Source organism: Streptopelia decaocto (assembly GCF_964273445.1).
Source record: "Streptopelia decaocto genome assembly, chromosome: 22".
NCBI lineage: Eukaryota > Metazoa > Chordata > Aves > Columbiformes > Columbidae > Streptopelia > Streptopelia decaocto.
Window position 1 is genome coordinate 3138545 of NC_138677.1, and position 18356 is coordinate 3156900.

The 18356-nt window shown below is 51.5% G+C and overlaps 1 protein-coding gene across 1 annotated transcript; it reads left to right on the plus strand.

Annotated features, from left to right (window-relative positions):
- Positions 1-438: 438 nt before the first annotated feature.
- Positions 439-4347, plus strand: RPRML (reprimo like). The gene is made up of 2 exons (XM_082070887.1): positions 439-506; positions 3374-4347. Exon 2 carries the CDS (start codon positions 3758-3760, stop codon positions 4091-4093), a length of 336 nt encoding a protein of 111 aa, XP_081927013.1. The 5' UTR covers positions 439-506; positions 3374-3757; the 3' UTR covers positions 4094-4347.
- Positions 4348-18356: the final 14009 nt, after the last annotated feature.

Below are 18356 nucleotides of genomic sequence, written 5' to 3' on the forward strand. Positions count from 1 at the left end.
AATCTTGCTCACTCCCTCTTTTTATTAACCCTTGCCTGAATTTTAAACCCAGTCTGAGCGGCCTCTAAGTTCAAGGATTTAAAGGGAAATGAAGCAAATACATACGGATGTGAAAATGTGGGTTCTCAGCTCCCTTCCTCAGAGTAAATGGGAAAATCGCTGCTGAAATGGAGCTGGGAGCTGAGCAAAACCCAGCCCAGAGCTAGACCTGGGGAAACCAGCCATTTGGGTTTAAACCTAGACATCGCAAAGGGAGGGAAGTTCAGTTTGGAGTCAGATAATTTGGACCTGATTTTCTTCTCACTCGTATTGCTTTTTCCCCTCTGTGTCCTCAGAATTTGCTTCTATATTGAGCAAGTACAGGGAATCGGATCTGCACAAGAATTGCCCCCCCTAGAATGCTGGAGCTGCTTTTGGGCGCCTCCCGAAGGGGTTTTATAAGCCTCTTGTTCCCCTTGGATACCGAGGTCTGTGAGCGGCGGAGGAACAATCCAGGTCGACTCAATGTGAGTGATAAAGCATAGTTCGATTTATTAGCAATAACAGCACATATTTATACAGGTTACACTAATTATGCCTACTAGTCATTTACTAATTGGCTTAAGCTCTAATGGGCACATTTGCATGACCTTCCTACTTGCGGTTAGCAAGTTCATCGTTCTTTCAGCTCTCACTTCTTCAAAGTTGTTCATGAAACTTGTCAAGGTCACAGTGTCTTTGCCGTTTCTTTAATGATCAGCAACTCTTATTGAGGCCTAGTTATGCCAAGCTCTTATCTCTATCAGAACAAGCTCTGATCGTACAATTGTTCCATGGATTCATGTCCATTACCTTTAAGCCATCCCTCAACAGAGGTCTCCTTCTCAGAGATGGGGAAACTGAGGCACTCAAAATAGGGGCAGAAGAAAGAGAAGGGCTGTTTCCCTGGAGCCCTGGGCGGCCCCCTCCCACCAGATGACAGCGGTTGGGGACAACAATGACACAACACCAGGTCAGAATGACCCAACACATAGAAACGAATTGCCAAGCAGTGCAAAACGAGATGGTTTGGGTGCTGGGAGCTGTAGCCACAACCTGACAGTGCTGGAAGCCACAGGATGATGTGCCAGGCACTGTACGAGACCCACAGGGAGCAGAGATGGGGCGGCTCTTACAAGAGATGATGGTGTTTGGGGGAGAGAAGGAGATGGAGACTCTGCCTGTGGAGCTGGGGACTATTTCTTGGCTTTAAAAGGAGTTTTGGTGCCTGTTTGCTTCCCCTCTCAGCCCCACCATCCTGGTTTCATGGGCTCTGCTCACTGGGGAATCACTTTCTGCCCGGCATTCAACTCCTGCCTTAAGTCTCCTTAATGAGGGTTTGGTAAAGAGGATTAGGAGAAGCCCATCGACCCTTGTGCAGTGTCAAAAAAAAGCTGTACCTTGGCAGGGACATCAATACAACCCCCAAACCTGGAGGGCGCTAAGTCTCACCCTGCTCCGGATCCTTGGAGGCATCTCACCCTGCAGACCCCATTAATCAGTTTTAGAGCATCCAAGTTGCTGCTTTTCCTGCACGAATCCTTCTCTCCCTGCCTGGAAATGCTGCCTGTGTGGCCTTTCCCAATTCTAAAGGGTTTTCTGGCCATGCCGCAGCCTGTCCCTGTATCACCCTGTGAGCACATCTGATGCTTGGATGCTGGGATACTCCAGCATGGCACAAAAACTCTGGAAAAACAAAAAAAAAGAAGAAAAAGTCACAAAATGAAGTATTCAACCTGCCTTCACCCACCTGGGCTCTCATCCTGCCTGAGCACAAGGATGACGTGAACTTAATTCAGCACATTTGGACTGAATTTTGCTGTCGACTGCAGAAAGGCACTCCTTGTCCTGAAAATATCGCTGTGATGTTAACGCTGTGTAACAGATAATGGGAAGCTCTGGGTATTGAGGTCCCTGTTTGGATGGAGGTGAGGAGCAGGCAGGAGTGTGATGGGTGCAGGAGAGGCTGGAGCTGGAGCCACCAGAGGGAGCAGAAACTCCTTCAGTGTGGGTACCGGAGCTCCCACTTGGGCTTGGGCTCCAGGGATGCTTTGCTTTCCCCTGGAGATTATTTTCCTGGCCCTCAGGATAAAGAGGAGCAGATGTTCTTGTTGGATCACGGCTTTCCACCTCCCTCCTGTAAGCAATCCTGCTGCAAACTGCCCTCGCACGCCAGGCCGCCCTTCAGGGAGAAAACGCCACGTGCAAAAAAAAGCAACAAGTAAAAACCCAAACCAAACAGTTTTTCAGCCCCCGAAGTCACAACAGCAAAACAGGGACACAAATCCCAGCCGCCCGAAAGGAAAATCGATTGACACTGTCTCTCTCATCCTCAGCCAGCCTCACGCTTCTGCCTGGAGCCGCGATTTATCAGTTCTCATTTAGGTTTATTAAAATCCCCTCCAGGGGCTGGGCAAAGAACGCGAGCTGAGATGTACACAGATAAATCAGGGCAAGGTCCCCGCATGGTGGCTGGAGGGGGATCTCCTGTTCTCTGCCATCAGACACGTTTCCAGGCAAACACCGACAAGCTGAGCTGGGATGTGGCAGCTCCATGGGCACAGTCCTGGGATGGGCAAGGTCGGGACTAAGCCAAGCAAGGCTGAACACCCTGACTTGGGCTGTCGTTTTGGGAGCTTATACAGAGAAGAAGAGGGAAAGGATGCTGAAAATTCCCTTTGGATGCTCTGGGTGGGGCTGAGGGGCCCAAGGGAGAGGGTCTGTGATGCTCCAGCCGTGGGTGCAGCAGTGATGCTGCTGTAGGACCCAGCGGTGGGGACACGGCAGGGGTACGGGGCAGAAATCAGGGTGCAGCATCCCAGCGCTCCCCTTTGGAGGGGCTAAAGGGGGTGAAAAGGGAGACAAAGGTACCTGCGGAGGAAACCCCGAGCCCGAGGAAGACAAAGAAGCAGGGAGGGGGATGAATCCAGCTCTCATCTGGAGACACAGGACAGGAATCGTTGAGCAGATCCGGGGGTGGACAGGGCTGGATTGGGCCAGTGCTGCTCTAAGGAGTGGGTGGCACAGAGCAGCAGCGGGATCGGTGGCAGCAGCGGTGGCCTGATGCTCAGGGGAGCCAGCGTGGGGGGGACAGGGACCTGCCAGCGGCCCAGGACCATCAGGGACCTTGCGGGCTGCTTCTGGGAGCAGGTGGGGGCTCTGGGGGGAAGAACGAGCTGGGTGCAGGGCTTTGGGGGTGGGCAGCACAGGGGTGGGTGCTGGCACCCGTGGGGGTGCACACGAGTGGGGAAGGGGGGGGCAGCCTGGGTGGGAGTGGAGGGGGAGGAAGGCGGTGCTGGGGGGGGCTGGAAGGGGGTGGAGTTGCTGTTCATTTTCTTTCTTTCTTTGAACACAGTGAAGACTTGAGCTTGGAACTTGCATTTGTGGAGCTCCCAGCCGGCAGCAACCAGCTCTCCCTCCCGTGGGGACAAGGTGGCAGCTTCGGGGGAGCGGCGAGGACAAGAAACATGGGACAATCTTCCGTTGCCATCCTCTCCCCCGTGCCCGCTTCGTCTTTCCTCTCTCTCTCTTTTTCTTTGGCTGGGGGCTCGTGCTAACGCTGCCGGTGCCAGGACGGAGCATCCCTCCACTGCACGAATTCCCTTCCCACCTGCTCGGGAAGTTTCTCCTCCATCCCAGGGTGGTGAGAAGAAAGGCAGGAGGCGGTTTGGAGCGTGAAGGGTGGGCAGGGGGACACCAAGTTCCTCTTGCCTTCCCCAGAAATTTGGGATCATAGACCATGAACGGCTCCTTTTTCAACCAGACTCTCCTAGAGCAAGGGGCTTACCCCAACAGGACTCAGGGCTTGGGGATGCTCATGGCCTGTTGCAACGGGACCGGCTCGGTGCTGGCGACCGATGGCGGCTCCTCGGTGCTGGCGCCCGATGAGAGGAGCCTCTACATCACGCGGGTGGTGCAGATCGCTGTGCTCTGCGTCCTCTCCTTGACTGTCGTGTTCGGCATCTTCTTTCTGGGCTGCAACTTGCTCATCAAGTCGGAGAGCATGATTAACTTTCTGGTGAAGGACCGAAGACCTTCCAAGGACGTGGGAGCTGCGATCATGGGACTTTACTGAAGCCACCGGGCTTTTGTAGGCAAGTGACCTGTCTGGATCTGCTGCTGAGATGCACTTTTCCCGGGGGGGGAGTGGAAAGGTGGGAAGGCATCTTTTAATATGTCTGTGTCCATGGGAAAGCAAATCTGTGCTTCCCAGTCAACAAACTCCATTGTGGTGAACGGGGCAATCTCCCCAGAGTTGTACGAAGCACAATAAACGACCAGCATCGTGTTGCATGCAGAAATGGCTGAAGTTTTGCATGAAACTTGCAGAAACAGTGATAATGTACAGATCTGGACTCTATTTTCTGTTACCTTGGATACCGCTACCTGGGATTTAGGGCAAAATGCATCGCGCAGAGCGCATCTTTGACCATGGGGCAGGGGAAGGGAAGTGCGGGGTGGGCGGTACAACAAAATCTGCATGCTGCAAAATGTGTCTGTTTGTATTTCGGACCTCAAGCACGCACCTTCTGGTAGAGTTTTGTGACGAGGAAAGCATGTTCTTCCTTATTTTTCTGAACCATCCTGCTAAATAAACTGGTACTTTCTTCTTTTACACTATGCTGAAGGAAGAAAAGAACCCAGGTAAATACAAAAACCCACTTCAACCCTAAAACAACAGCATGCTTCGTTTTGTACACAACTGCCTTTTTTTCCGAGTGCTATGTTGTTACAGTCCTTGAGGTTTTCGTAGTTTTTTGAAAACTGGTGAATATTCAGGAAAAAAAAAGAACCTGTTTCAAAAGACTTTTGTGTTGTCTTCATTTTGTTTCTCTGTGTATGTGGAGTTCAGTTAATTCAATCCTTGTCCCAGATATAATCATCTCACCTGCCAATTGAACTCTAATTAGAGATAGTTCTTAAAAGCAGAAAGTAGCATACATCTTTCACAGGCAAGTATCTGTTACCACTAGGAAGTATATTCATCAGGGACTATGTATGTCAGGCTTGTGTTAAATATCTGCACAGTTCTGAAGCAGAGATTCATAAAGATGCATTGAACACCTCTTGCAAATCAAAATTTCAGCCTCTGAATTCAAATCTCCAGCTCCTCTTATCCTGATGAGCTGTCAAAACTAAATTATGTGAGATGAGGAGGACTCCTGACCTTTGTTCTGTGATGGAATTACAGCTCTGTCTGTGGGTGTGAGATGGAAATAATTGGAGTTTTGTTGAGCCAACAATATTCCTGCTGGCTCCACTTCTGTAGCGGGAAGGCAATCCTGGATACTGGAGGTGCTGATCTGCTTGGATATAAATCCAGAAGAACAGCTCTCTGCCTTTTCCAGAAGGAGGAACAAGATCCGAGTATATTTTGTAGTTAATCAATACTTGCTGAGCACCATCATTAAGGTTTGCACAGTGTATTGATGGATTAAACCCAACTAGTGCATAGAAACATAAAATCATTTTGGTTGGAAAAGACCCTCAAGATCATCGAGTCCAACCATTCCCCACCCCTGTCCCTGCCCCATGTCCTGAGAACCTCATGTCCGTCTGTCCAACCCTCCAGGGATGGTGACTCCAGCACTGCCCTGGGCAGCCTGTTCCAATGCCCCACAGCCCTTTGGGGAAGAAATTGTTCCTAAATCCAACCTCAACCTCCCCTGGCACAACTTGAGGCCATTTCCTCTGCTCCTGGCACTTGTTCCTGGGGAGCAGAGCCCGACCCCCCTGGCTCCAAGCTCCTTTCAGGCAGTTCAGAGATCAGAAGGTCTCCCCTCAGCTCCTGTTCTCCAGCTGAACCCCCCAGGTCCCTCAGCCGCTCCCATCACACTTGTGCTCCAGCCCCTCACCAGTAACCGCCCCGATTCCTTCCCCATCCCAGTCTCACCAAGCAGACACCGGTGTGGGTCCTGCCCGCTGGAAGGGAGGGCACTGGGGGCACCACAATGCTCCCCAGATCTCAGACCCTGAAAACCCAGCTGCCCTGCCCCAGAGACAAGAGTCCTGCAGCCAGAGGACGAGTTGGTCACTCCAGGGCTTGCATAAAGAAAACCGACCATAATGGCTCTTTCTGCTACCTTTCCCAACAAATCGTTGTGTTTTTTCATCTCACGCCTGCTCATTAGCTTAAACTCACAAGTGGCTCCCTAGAAAACTCACTGGCTCCCTAGAAAATTAAAGCAGATTTTTTTTTTAAAAAGGGACTGATTTAATGTTATTTTGATTTATTTTTTTTTAATTGTCGCTTGTAGCATACTAGCTTCCAGGATGTCACCGGGGTGCCAGGAGTTGTACATGCACGACTGAGAGATGCTGCTGGATAAAGTATAGCAGAGAGGCAGGGAGAGAAGAGACGTGCTTAGGTGGATGCTGGTGGAACTGGCTGCACTGGTTTGAGCCACTGGTCCATCTAGTCTGCGTCCCTTCTCTGAAAACAATAATGGTTTTGGGCAGTATGTGGTTATCCCACTAAAGGGGAATGGCTTCTTGACCCCCATCAAGAGCAACCTGCGCTGGACCTTCACAATCCTCCTTCAGGAACCTGTCTCTGGGCTGGTCCCCACTTGCCATGATTCTGTTCCAGCTGGAATATCTTATTTCTAGACAGGCAGCAGGGAAAGAGCAGAGAAAGGTGAGTTTGAGAGCATTTCCACAAAGAGAAAGCCTCTGCCTCTGTAATCACTGATTTTACAACCAGAGAAATTAAGATGTGGCTTGACCCACGTGAGAAAATCCAGCAACCCTGGTCATACAGTCCTGGAAAAAAACCCAAATCAAGTCCCAAACAACACCCACGTCCTCCCCTAATGCCCCAGCACTCCTGCCTGAGGGCAACAAAAGAGTTAAACAAGATGAGACAGACAGACAGATTAGGGGGAAGGGAGGATCCCAACCTGAGCCTGGCACCAGATGTACTGGAGTGTGTGCACCAAACATACACAGTATTTAATAATTCCTGAGAATTGCCATGGTAATGAAGCGCAGAGTCAGGTTGTTATGGTAACAGCCTTTTTTTTTTAGGCAGGGAGGCATTACCCAGGTTGTAACCTCAATCCAGACTGAACACATTTCTGAGAGCCCCAAAAATAAGAAAGAAGTAAAAAAATCAGATTAGATAAGCAGTTTCCTGTCTCTTGTCTGGCACTTCTGGGCTTGTTCTGCAGGTAGGTGGAAGGAACCACGTTGTTACAGGCACACGTTGCCCTGGAAATGTTGGAATGGCTGGAGTGGATATCCGCAGGTCCAAAAGCGAGTGCTGATGGGGACGAGGGGCTGGACCCCTCTTGTGGGTGGGTCTGGGGTGCTCTGGCACCACCTGGTTTCACTGCCAGACATCTGACCTGCTTCAGGTGTGTCCCGGGAAGGACACATGCGTCTGTCCAAGTGTATGCGCACAAGAGAGCGGTCACGGACAAGCTTCACGCCAGCCGGGCCCACAGAAGGATGCTGTGATCCCAGCCCACGGTTACCTGCATCCCAAGCGATGGAGCTCCCAAAGCTGGTCTCCAAGATCAGGCAGGCTGGAAAGGAGGTAACAGACCACTTTTCCTAGAGCCACACAATAGACCTAAGGAGAAAACACAGGTTTCCTGAGCTCTGGGGAGGTATCCAGGCTGCTGTGCTCCCTGCAGGACCATCGAGCAAGAATGGAGATCTCCTATGTCTGCATCCTGCCCTCCCATCAGTGGGCAAAAAAGCACTTCCATCTCCCCTCCCAAGCCTCCAGCAAGTCTGTCCAGCTGATCCTCATATTGAATTTTAATTTAGTGCTGGTTAAATCAGCAGCTTTGTGAGCCTGTTTTCTATTAATGAAGCCAAGACAGCAGGTGTAGAGGTTCACTTAGCAGAGAGATGGTTTGAAACACGCGGTGCGATTACTCAGGAACATCGCTCCATAAATCCCCACTGCGGCTCGGCATGGTTATCTTGTATAGACTCTTTGAGAACCATTAGCCTCTAGATAAAGCCTCTGTAGTCCATTAGCTCTGTCAGAGAGTCATGTACTGAAGGGAGGACTGAGGCCAGATGATGACAGAACTCAAGAGCCAGCGTTGCCTCACAGCTTCAAAGACTTTGCCTACCGGTTTCCCTGTTTGAAAGGAAAACCTTTCTCAGTTTCTGTGTGTTCCCAGCTGCTCTGCTGCTGTGGCTGCTGATGGTGGTTTAGCCGGAGCTCCTCAGGTGCCCCGTTCCACCCTGGCCCCACGCGTGAGCCTGCCTGGGGCTGCTCTCCTGGCACAGGGCTCGCTCCTGCTGAGCTCTGCGGGGCACAGAAACCTCCTCACCTCCAAATAAATGCGGGTTTTCCCTCTTGCTCTTTGCCAAATCAGAGCTGCTGTGGGATTGTGCGAACATTTAGAGTCCTCGGGATAAAACGCCGGTCTTACAGCTCCACCTGTACTAGGAAAACAAACAGGACCGGGAGTGTTGTTGGGCACTGGAACTTGACTGGTGATACCGTTACCTTGTGGGAATGGTTCTTGGTGTTGCTCAGACCTGTGCCAACAGCCTGACCTGAACAATCCCTGGGCAGTGGCAAAGTGACAGAGTTAAAAGGCCATGGAGCATCCAAGGACATTGCTTTGGACCATGCTGTCTGTGCAGGATGAGTATCTCCTTAGATCTGAGCAAAGTGCTCTCTGTTGGGTGCAGACAGAGAGCACAAGTTCCTTCTTTTTGAGCTAGTAAGACCTGTCTGAACACTGTGTCTCACATGAATGGGGTTCCTCTGCCCCAGAGACAAACTTCGAAAGCACCATCACTGCAGGAGGATTTACTCTCCTAGCGAGGAGCTGTGAGATTAGAGGACACGGCACCAGCATCCCCCTTCAGATCTGCCCTTCCTTTCCATGTGGGCTCACTGGCTGGTTATGATTTATGCAGCACCAGGTGTGCGTTGCTGATATGTGCCTTTGGTGAGCACCGCCACTTTTGGTTTTGATCTGAGTGACTCTAGGAGGAGAGGAAACAAGATCCATCCTTCCTGTGATGCTCCAGTTCTTCTGAAAGGAGAACATGAGGACATGAGTTATCACCTCATCCTGTTGGATGTGTGTGGGGGAACTACAGTGGGTCCGTAGATTCCCTGATGGAGGGCATGGGAACAGAGATCAGCCTTGAAGATATTAAGGTTTACCCGTGAGAAAGATGGGAGTAAAGGAGTATCCTGAGATATTAAGGTGTATCTGTGAGGTAGAAGGGATGTACCTATGAAAGAGAAGGGAGTAGAAGAGTAACACTGATGATAGCAAAATTAGCCAATGAGATGCTACTGATGTAACTTGTAACCAATAGTGAAGAAACACATGAATTGGTAAAACTGTATAAAAATGCACTTGTGGAAATAAATGGCGTCCACTAGTTGCATCCTGGAAGAACTTGGTCTGTGTTGTTTGTCCATCTCAACCATGATAGATGTGACACTGGAAGTGGAGATGATCAAGGCAATAAACAACAAAAGGCAGGAGAAACATCTACTCTGGGGCAGTTCCGTTACCTGAGTGTCTGTGTTGGTGTTGGAGCCTCGTGCACAAGTGTGGGTGTCAGGATGGATGCAGGTGCTTGTGTATCTTCCAGGGAAACAAGGTGCGTGAAAGCAGCTCAGGGTGCTGTTCCCTCCCCATGGCAGCTGGTGCTGGTTCTCTGCACGGCTCAAGCTTTCCTGCATGTGGGGTTAAATCCAGAGTCATCCTTTCTGGCAGGTCCCACAAGTGCTCACATCTTACAGGTTTCTGTGCAGCTGCGAGTACTCCCCTCCTGCCTCACTGAATTCCAAAACGCAGGTTTAATAGGGCAAGACAGCTGAAGAAGCAGGCAAAATGTAATTAGGCTTTAATTAGCGAAGTTTGTTCTTTCAGATAATTGAAAATTGGTCTAATTGGTTGCAATGAATTCTCAGTACAGGTAAGCCATTCAGCCTGGAGGGGAGATTCAGGCTGGACATGAGGAAGGAATTGTTGTCCCTGAGGGTGGTGAGAGCCTGGCCCAGGTTGGCCAGAGAGGGGGTGGCTGAACCATCCCTGGAGACATCCCAGGCCAGGCTGGACGGGGCTCTGAGCACCCTGAGCTGGTGAAGATGTCCCTGTCATGGCAGGGGGGGCACTGGGGGAGCTGGGAAGGTCCCTTCAACCCAAACTCTTCTGTGGTTCTATGTACCGTGCTGGTTGCCCCTTCTCCTGTCTGTGCTGCTCAGTCTGCCTCAGCCGGTGGGTTTCCAGCAGCTCTGCTTCATGATCAGGGCTGCCCTGGGCTGATGGAAACCTCAAGGGTACAAGTTGGAGTTGGGAATGACACTTCTACATGTGCCTTGGCAACGCAACCATAGACTTAGTAACCTCTGAATCTACTGGAGATCCCTTCAACCTGCACAAACCCGAACATGTCCACCATGAACGTGACAAGGCAAAGTGAAGCAATCATTCCGGCTGAGGAGCTTCAGGAAATAGGTTGCTTTGCCCAAGTGCACACAAATTTTTTCTAGCAAGTCCCCTGTAGACTCCACATCCCCGTTTTATAGAGCAAAGACTTGGTATTTGGTGCAGAAAACAGTTTTTGCAGTGGCCAGGGATGGATCAGAGAGGTCGCGCTGGTAGGAACAAACACTATGTTGTTCTTTTCATCACGGCGCTCGAAGGATCATGCCTAGAAAAACGCCGGACTTATTCAGCATCCTTGGCTCAAGTTTCCCTTCTCCCTCGCTGCGAGGCAGCGTGCTGTGTGCCAGGTGGCTGCATTTCATTACGGAGTTTATAAAGTGCCTGGGGAAACAAGGCATGGGGGGGATGAAAAATTACGCACACATTTCACTCAGCACTGACTGTTCGTCATCTCGTTGTGCAGAAATATAATAATCACTGGGGCGGGCAGGGGGGGTGCAGAAGGGAGATACTAATCACATTTGCACCATTCTTATAGTTTGTGGCTTTTTTTCATGCTTCCATCTGCCCGGGCTGTATCACTAGGGATATTTCTTTTGCTTTGGGCTTAAAACGGTTTGTGGGTTTATGTGCTTCACAAATGAATGGGAAGAATAAAGAAACAAGGGAGCTCTGTGATGGCAGGGAGCTCCGGATGCTGCTAGAGTTTCAAGACCTGACATCTTGTTCTTCCCTTGGGCTGCAAAGCAATTTCAAAGCGCTCTTCTGCGCCGACCACATTTCATAGTGGTACGAATGGCTCTGCCCTCTCCCATCCTCTTGTGTTGGAGGTGCTGATTTCAAAGCACTTTGCACTAGAGATGAAGGCTCCAGCACTGATGAATGAGCCACAATAAACCCGGGACTTTCTCCTTGGCTCTAGTAGGAGCAGCAAAGGCTGAGGGGGAGAGGAATGACCGAGAACCTCGGCTGCTGAGGAATTTGCCACATGCACAGTTATTTTAAATGCCTCTGGCCGGCTGCCGACAGGTGTCTTATTTCAGGGCTTCAGGATGACTAATAGCTCCATTATTCTCTGCAAGGTATATACCAGGTTACCCTTTAACAGGCAGGAGGGAGCAACACTTGGCAACAAAACACAAAGAAACACAGCTGGCCGCTTGGATCCACGGGGCCAAAGTCTCTTTTTATAGCTCCCTCCTGACATGCAGGGGTTGTGGGATGAAAGAATCAAAGAACAGCAATGCCAAACCTCAGCACAGAATCGTCATAGAATCATTTTGGTTGGAAAAGACCCTCAAGATCTTCGGGTCCAACCGTTCCCCCACCCCTGTCCCTGCCCCATGTCCTGAGAACCTCATGTCTGTCTGTCCAGCCCTCCAGGGATGGTGACTCCAGCACTGCCCTGGGCAGCCTGTTCCAATGCCCCACAGCCCTTTTCGGGACAAAATCTCAGCCGCTGTACGTGTGTAGTCAGCGCAGGACCCAACTTAGAGCTTTGCACAAGGGACTGTGCACAAGAGCCTGTTCTCAGCAGCTCGGCAGGTTTCTGGCAGCCTGCAGACAAACCAGTGAGGTGCTGGGGACCAGTTTCAACCCCAGCACAGCACAATGAGCTCCTTGTGTTCAATTCGAATGCAGCAGCCATGCCAGAGCTCTCTGGCCTTCGGGAGATGTTTTCCTCAAGCACATTTCCCCTGCTGTCTTCTCATTTTCCTCATCACGAGGCAGCGTCCCCAGCACAGACACGGTGAAGGCTGGCGGAGTTTTGACACATTTCATAACGAGCATTAATAGCGCAAAGCTGGAGGCTGTTCTGTTGGAGGGCTTTGGCTTCTTCCGTATTCATTTCTCAGGCAATTCATTACCCAGCTGAAATAATTTCTTGATTAAAAAGACAGGTAATTCTCCTATATTGAGCTTGGGATTTCAGGAGGAAATAATAACTTGCAGGAGACCCACACAAAGCAAATCATGACAAGAATGGCTTAGAATTGGTTACCCTAGCATATTTTTAAGTGGAAGCATTTCCTTGAAACAGCCTGCATTCACAGGGAGGTTGTCTCAGCTGGTCAAATGGAACAAATTTAAGGGAAAATGAGGGGGAAAATTAGGAAGGGGCAAGAAGAGGATGAGAGGAAACGGCCTCAAGTTGTGCCGGGGAGGTTGAGGTTGGATCTGGGAACAATTTCTTCCCCAAAGGGCTGTGGGGCATTGGAACAGGCTGCCCAGGGCAGTGCTGGAGTCACCATCCCTGGAGGGTTGGACAGACGGACATGAGGTTCTCAGGGACAGGGGGTAGTGCCAGGATTGGACTCAATCTTGAGGGTCTTTTCCAACCAAAACAATTCTACGATTCTAAATTGCGACTTTATGATTGCACCCCAGTGCAGGCAGCTGCCAGAGAAGGGGGTTCCCTCCTCCCGTCCCCTCTTCCGTGCCCATCAGTGAGGGAGATCAGGGAGCTGATCTGGCAGAATAATGCGGGTTTTTTCGTCCTCAGTTCTCTGAATCAGCTTCCTGACCTCACTCACAATGGGCATCTATTTGCTGCCAGTGCCATCGCAGTGGAGACAAGTGGGAACACGGGATCCTCCAGCTGGCAGTGGCCTGAGTGCAGCCTCAAGATCGCAGCCGAATCTTCAGGAAAACCAGCTCTCCACCAAGGAGGTCAGCCCTGCGTCTGGGGACACGTAGCACGGAGCAGCAGAGATGCTGGTGGACAGTCCTGCAGGGGCTGAACCCCACAGGTGTCTCGGGGTGCAGAGGGTGCTGTGTCCCACCCCAGCATCAAAGCCACCAGTCCTGATGCTGAACGTTGCCAGCTTGCTACGTGGGATCCAACCTCCCGCTCCGGCTGGATGCTGATGAACCAAAATAACTCCCTGTTTTTCCCAGCCGGCGCTGAGCTGGGATGTGTTTGGGAAGGCGCCTGCGACACTGTGACAGATGGCCAAGAAAGCAGGCGTTGTTTTTTATGTCACCTCTGTGTTTCCTCCTCTGCTGTCTCCTGCGCTGGAGGCGGTGTTTGGAGATGGTGTGTGCGCCAGCACACGGCTGGCACCGAGCTCGGGAGACGGCAGAAGGCTGGAGCAAGGTGCTGGACACCTTGTGCACATTTCTCCTCCAGCTTTCTCATGCTTTGTGACCTTCAAGGCCTTCTCTTACAGGAATTTGTGCCGAAGATGGGGCTGGGAAATGAACCGGTGCTTGAGGTGGGGTGTTTGGTTTTGTAGAACCACTGAACAGCCACCCCACAACCTGCCTGCACTGACTGCTGGCCAGGAAAACTAGACCAAGGTCTTCTGCAAACCGGTGTCCAATACTGGCTCTTCGTGCAGAACCAACACACCACATATAGAAGACTTTGGGCAAGCCAAAGCTTTGATAAAACCCAGTTTCTGAAACTCCTTGATGCACCACTGCCTCTCCTCTGTCTCTGTGCTTGTCACTTGGTGTGTCTGGGCAAGAGACCATTGGCCTCCCCTCCTGGGGCACAAACATCATGGTGATGTTCAAGGAGGGCTGGGGGAGTGGGAGTTGGAGCCCTAGATCCCTTACATACCGTAGAAATTCAGCAGGGTGAGAAGAACAGTTCAGCAAGAGAAAGGGAGCAGAGAGAATCCAGTGACTGTGAAGTGCAGGCCTAGAATCATAGAATCATTTTGGTTGGAAAAAACCCTCAAGATCTTCGAGTCCAACCGTTCCCCCACCCCTGTCCCTGCCCCATGTCCTGAGAACCTCATGTCCGTCTGTCCAACCCTCCAGGGATGGTGACTCCAGCACTGCCCTGGGCAGCCTGTTCCAATGCCCCACAGCCCTTTGGGGAAGAAATTGTTCCCCAGATCCAACCTCAACCTCCCCTGGCGCAACTTGAGGCCGTTTCCTCTGCTCCTGGCGCTTGTTCCTGGGGAGCAGAGCCCGACCCCCCTGGCTCCAAGCTCCTTTCAGGCAGTTCAGAGATCAGAAGGTCTCCCCTCAGCTCCTGTTCTCCAGCTGAACCCCCCAGCTCCCTCAGCCGCTCCCATCACACTTGTGCTCCAGCCCCTTCACCTCAGGGGAAGCAGGAATGACCCTACTCAGGGACATGGTTTGAACCACACCAGCCCGTGCCGGTGGCTGCTGCTGCTCGCCGTGGGCTCAGTTTCCATGGCAGGAGAGAGCAGCTCCTGCTCGGCTGCCAGGACACCAGCTCCCTTTGCAGCCTGCCCGGTGCGGAAGGAGTGACTGACATCTCTGTTTGGCACAGCGTCTCTCTGCCTCCTGCTTCTGCCTTGTTGCACTTGGCAATTCTCCCCCTTCTCCCTCTGTTTTTCCACTAGGAGATCTCACACTCCTCTGCCTTGGCAGCAGGGAGACAGACAAGAAGGGATGGACAGATATACGGACTCAGAACAGCTCAGCAATGGCTCTTCTGTCCCTTCCTGCCTGCAGTGGAGGAAGAGGCTCTCTTGAATTCAAGGGTCTGGCATTGAGCAGTGGGGATCACTGGTGTTTAAGGCAGCCAGAGCCTCTTTTCTGAGGACAGGGAAACTGGATTCAGAGAGGCTGGTGAAAAATCAATGTCACGATAGGTGCGTCACTCACTGCCCCCTCAAAGCCCTGGGATGCATAACTCAAAATCCATTTAAAGATGGTTCAGGAGAATAAAGCGAAAGAGACAGTGGTGGGTAGATATGAAGGTGAGGGAGTGGGGCAGGTATGATGTCAAGAAAATTCTGCAGAGAAGCAACACAGGGTAGGAAGAGGCAGAGACAGAGCTGGTCTGCACCCACACACCCAGGCCCAGCCTTTCCCACAGCAGGAGCATTGAAATGGAAATTACTTGCTATTTCCAGTGCCAGCATCCTTCCTACTCACCCCACCGAGCCAGACTGGGCCCCCCCCTGCCCGCCTTGTCTCCCGAGCCGTCACTCTGTGTCACAGACCTGCGTGTGGGGGAACAAGGAGGTTGTGGGGCTTAAGAATGCCGTGGGGAGCAGGCTCAGCCCCCTCGTCCTCTCTGGACGGTACAAAACCTGTAACAAACAAAAGCAGAGTGGTCACCATTAAACACATCCTGCCTTTGCCACGCCACAGACATCCCGGGGCTTAGGAACAAGGCAAGGTGGGACATGCAGGGGCTGGGCAGAGCCACGGTTTTGAGGTATTTCAGACCTCCCTAGAAGGTCCTGGTTATTATTGTCCAGCATTATTCTGCTATGCAGGGATTCACATGCGTGGGAGTGTGTAAAAGCAATGCCAGCCTGTGCCTGGCTTTATTTACCCACAGAGGTAACATTGGCAGGAGAAAAGAACTTGATCCCGTGCTGCTCAGTGCCTGGCTGCACCGCCTGGCCCCAGGGGAACTCCTTGGTGTTGTAAGAGCCCGGCACCCGTCCAGTTCCGCTGGGCCAGCATCTGCTGAGAGGTGCCAAGGAGCTGGAGCTGAGCTGCTGAGGAACATCTCATGGCTGGGGAGACCTCCCACCTCTCCGTGGGTGCTGGAGCTCAGCCTCCTGGGCTTACACTTTCCCAGAGAGCAGATGAGGGATCCTTTGGGAGCGGGGCTGTGAGGACATAGAGCTTCAGGACAGTATCCAGGGCTTCATCCCTCTCCACACTGCCATACATCAAGAACAACAGTCCCAAACGTATCTGTAAAGACACAGTGTCTAGGAGGGCTGGCCTGTGACTCTGGTGGCCTGTGGGATGGTGGCATTAAGCCCTTCTTGAGTTCTGAGCTTCAGAGATCCTTGATCTTTCTGATCCTTTTCCTTCATCAGGTCTGCTCTGAGTAGCGCAGTACAGGTCTTTGATGTGGCACTCTGCAGACTGGATAATGGAAGAATTAACTGTTTCCTGGGATGGGGAGCAAAGCAACTGTGAAATCAATTAAGCAGAAAGCTCCTCCGACTACTCCAGGTCCCTCCCTCTCTGCTCTTTGCAACCAGAAGCAGAGTTGGTAGACGGAGGCAGGAAAGTGCAGGGAGCTAACAAATCTACTACTGGCATTGCCTCGCTGAGCAAAGTGTGAGTGCAGTCTCATACAAGTTATTTTGTGAAAGAAACAAACAGGGAGGGTTCCAGAGGGTGGCCCCAGGAAAGCTGCACCTTCTCCATCCTTCCCTCCCGCATGGTACCCAGATGCAACAAGCTGGTAGGAGTGAGGCTCAAACAACATCACTCAGGCACTTCTCTATTTTCCAGCTCTCCCTGGCCTTTCTGAGAGCGCTGCCGCCTGCGCGGCTCCCACGCCGCGGCACGGCAGAGCCGACCACACGGAGCGTGCCAGCCCCTGCGGAGCGGAGCCGCCGATCGGTCAGCATCTCAGGGCCTGATCCCGCAGCGCTGGGCTGAAACAGAACCATTTCTGAATGAAACAGAGCTGGCTTGCACCAGAGCAAAGACAGTGTGAAAAGGAAGTCGCGTTTTGAAGCTATGCAGTTGTTTGTCATTGCAAGGTTCTTTTGTGTGTTCCTGGGGCAGATAGAGCTCGGGGCAGATTTAACAATGACAGTCCAGAGCAGAAAGAGATCAGCATTATTTCCACCTGCCTCTGAGCTGCTCAATGACTAAGTTATTTCAGACAGGCAGCGTGAATTAGTTTCCCCATCTATAATGCTGGTGATGCTCAGCTTCTGTAGAAGTACTGCAGTTTGCTGTGCTGCAGACCCGGCTCTGACCCCAGCTGTTACTCCATTCCCCTCATCAGTCTCTGGACCTTCTTTCCTGTTTGTACCATTACAAGAAAACAAAAAGGCGGGGTATTTGGTGGCAGCAATACCCACCGCCCTCTCCCGTGGCAAAGAAGGGGCTGCCTGTTTCCCTGAGAAGTCAGACTTGTACCAGAGCTCTGTCTGCATTTGGGGTGAAGATACGGTGAATAAGCCATTACCTGCCAGCCAGCAGCTCCATTTGTGTAGGACTCTTTGCAGCACAGTGCAGACAGGAAGGACATAAGATGGTCCCAATTTATTGGGACTTCCCACAGGAAAACGGGAACATCCCATGGGTATCGATCCGGGCACACAGATCTGATGCTCTGGGCTGTCACAGGTCTTGTCAGGCACAAACAGCCACTGTCCAGTGTGCGAATCACTCTCAAATCCTCTGTGCAGCACAGTTGTAATCCCTGTTTAAGGTTACTGCTGCCTCCTCCTTCCCATAGTATGGATTTGACCCACGGGCCATAGAAGATGCTCTGGCTTTGCTGGCAAAGGGATGTTATGGTTTCAGCCTTTCTCTGCCACGACAGTGCAAGAAGGGACTGATGTGGTGTCTCTGTTGCAGCTTCTAAGAGAATTAAAAGGAACCAAAGATCAGAAGTGTGGAACAGCTGCTCTATACAGGGATGCACTAACCTAGAAATCTTCAGCCTGGAGGGGAGTTCAGTGACAAGAAAGAAATCACTGAGGTTTGTAAGATCATCAGTGACCGGGGAGTAAATACTGCTTGTTCTTCTCTCTAGAAGAACTAGAAGGCAGAACTCGAAAGAGATGAAAAATCAGCAGGTGCAAAATAAATATATGACGGGGGCTTTTGCACGCTGCAGGGTTCATGTTTGTTTGCAGGAGCCAAAGCCGCTGGCAGGCTTGGCATGGGGTGAGAGGCACTCACTGACATCTCCTCACCAGGACTTCAAGATGGAAAACAATCCAGAATATGCTATTAGTGAGGAACTTGGACAAGAAGAGCCGGACCATCTATCTCTGCCCCAGCATCCCTGTTCTCACCCCCTGCGTGCTGCTCAGCCCCACGGCTGGGCTGAAAGACAAATTCCACGTGTGCCCGCCTGCCTTGCCTGACGCGGGGCAGGCTCGGTGTTATTTCGGGACAAGACTTCCACGAATAGCTCCCCTCATCTGCCAAACCCAAATTAAAATTTGCTGCCAACAGTCATGAGCCCTCCCCCCCATTCCTCCCTCTTTTCTTTTTTTGTGTTTTTTTTTTTTTGGACAATTTCCTGCATTAAGA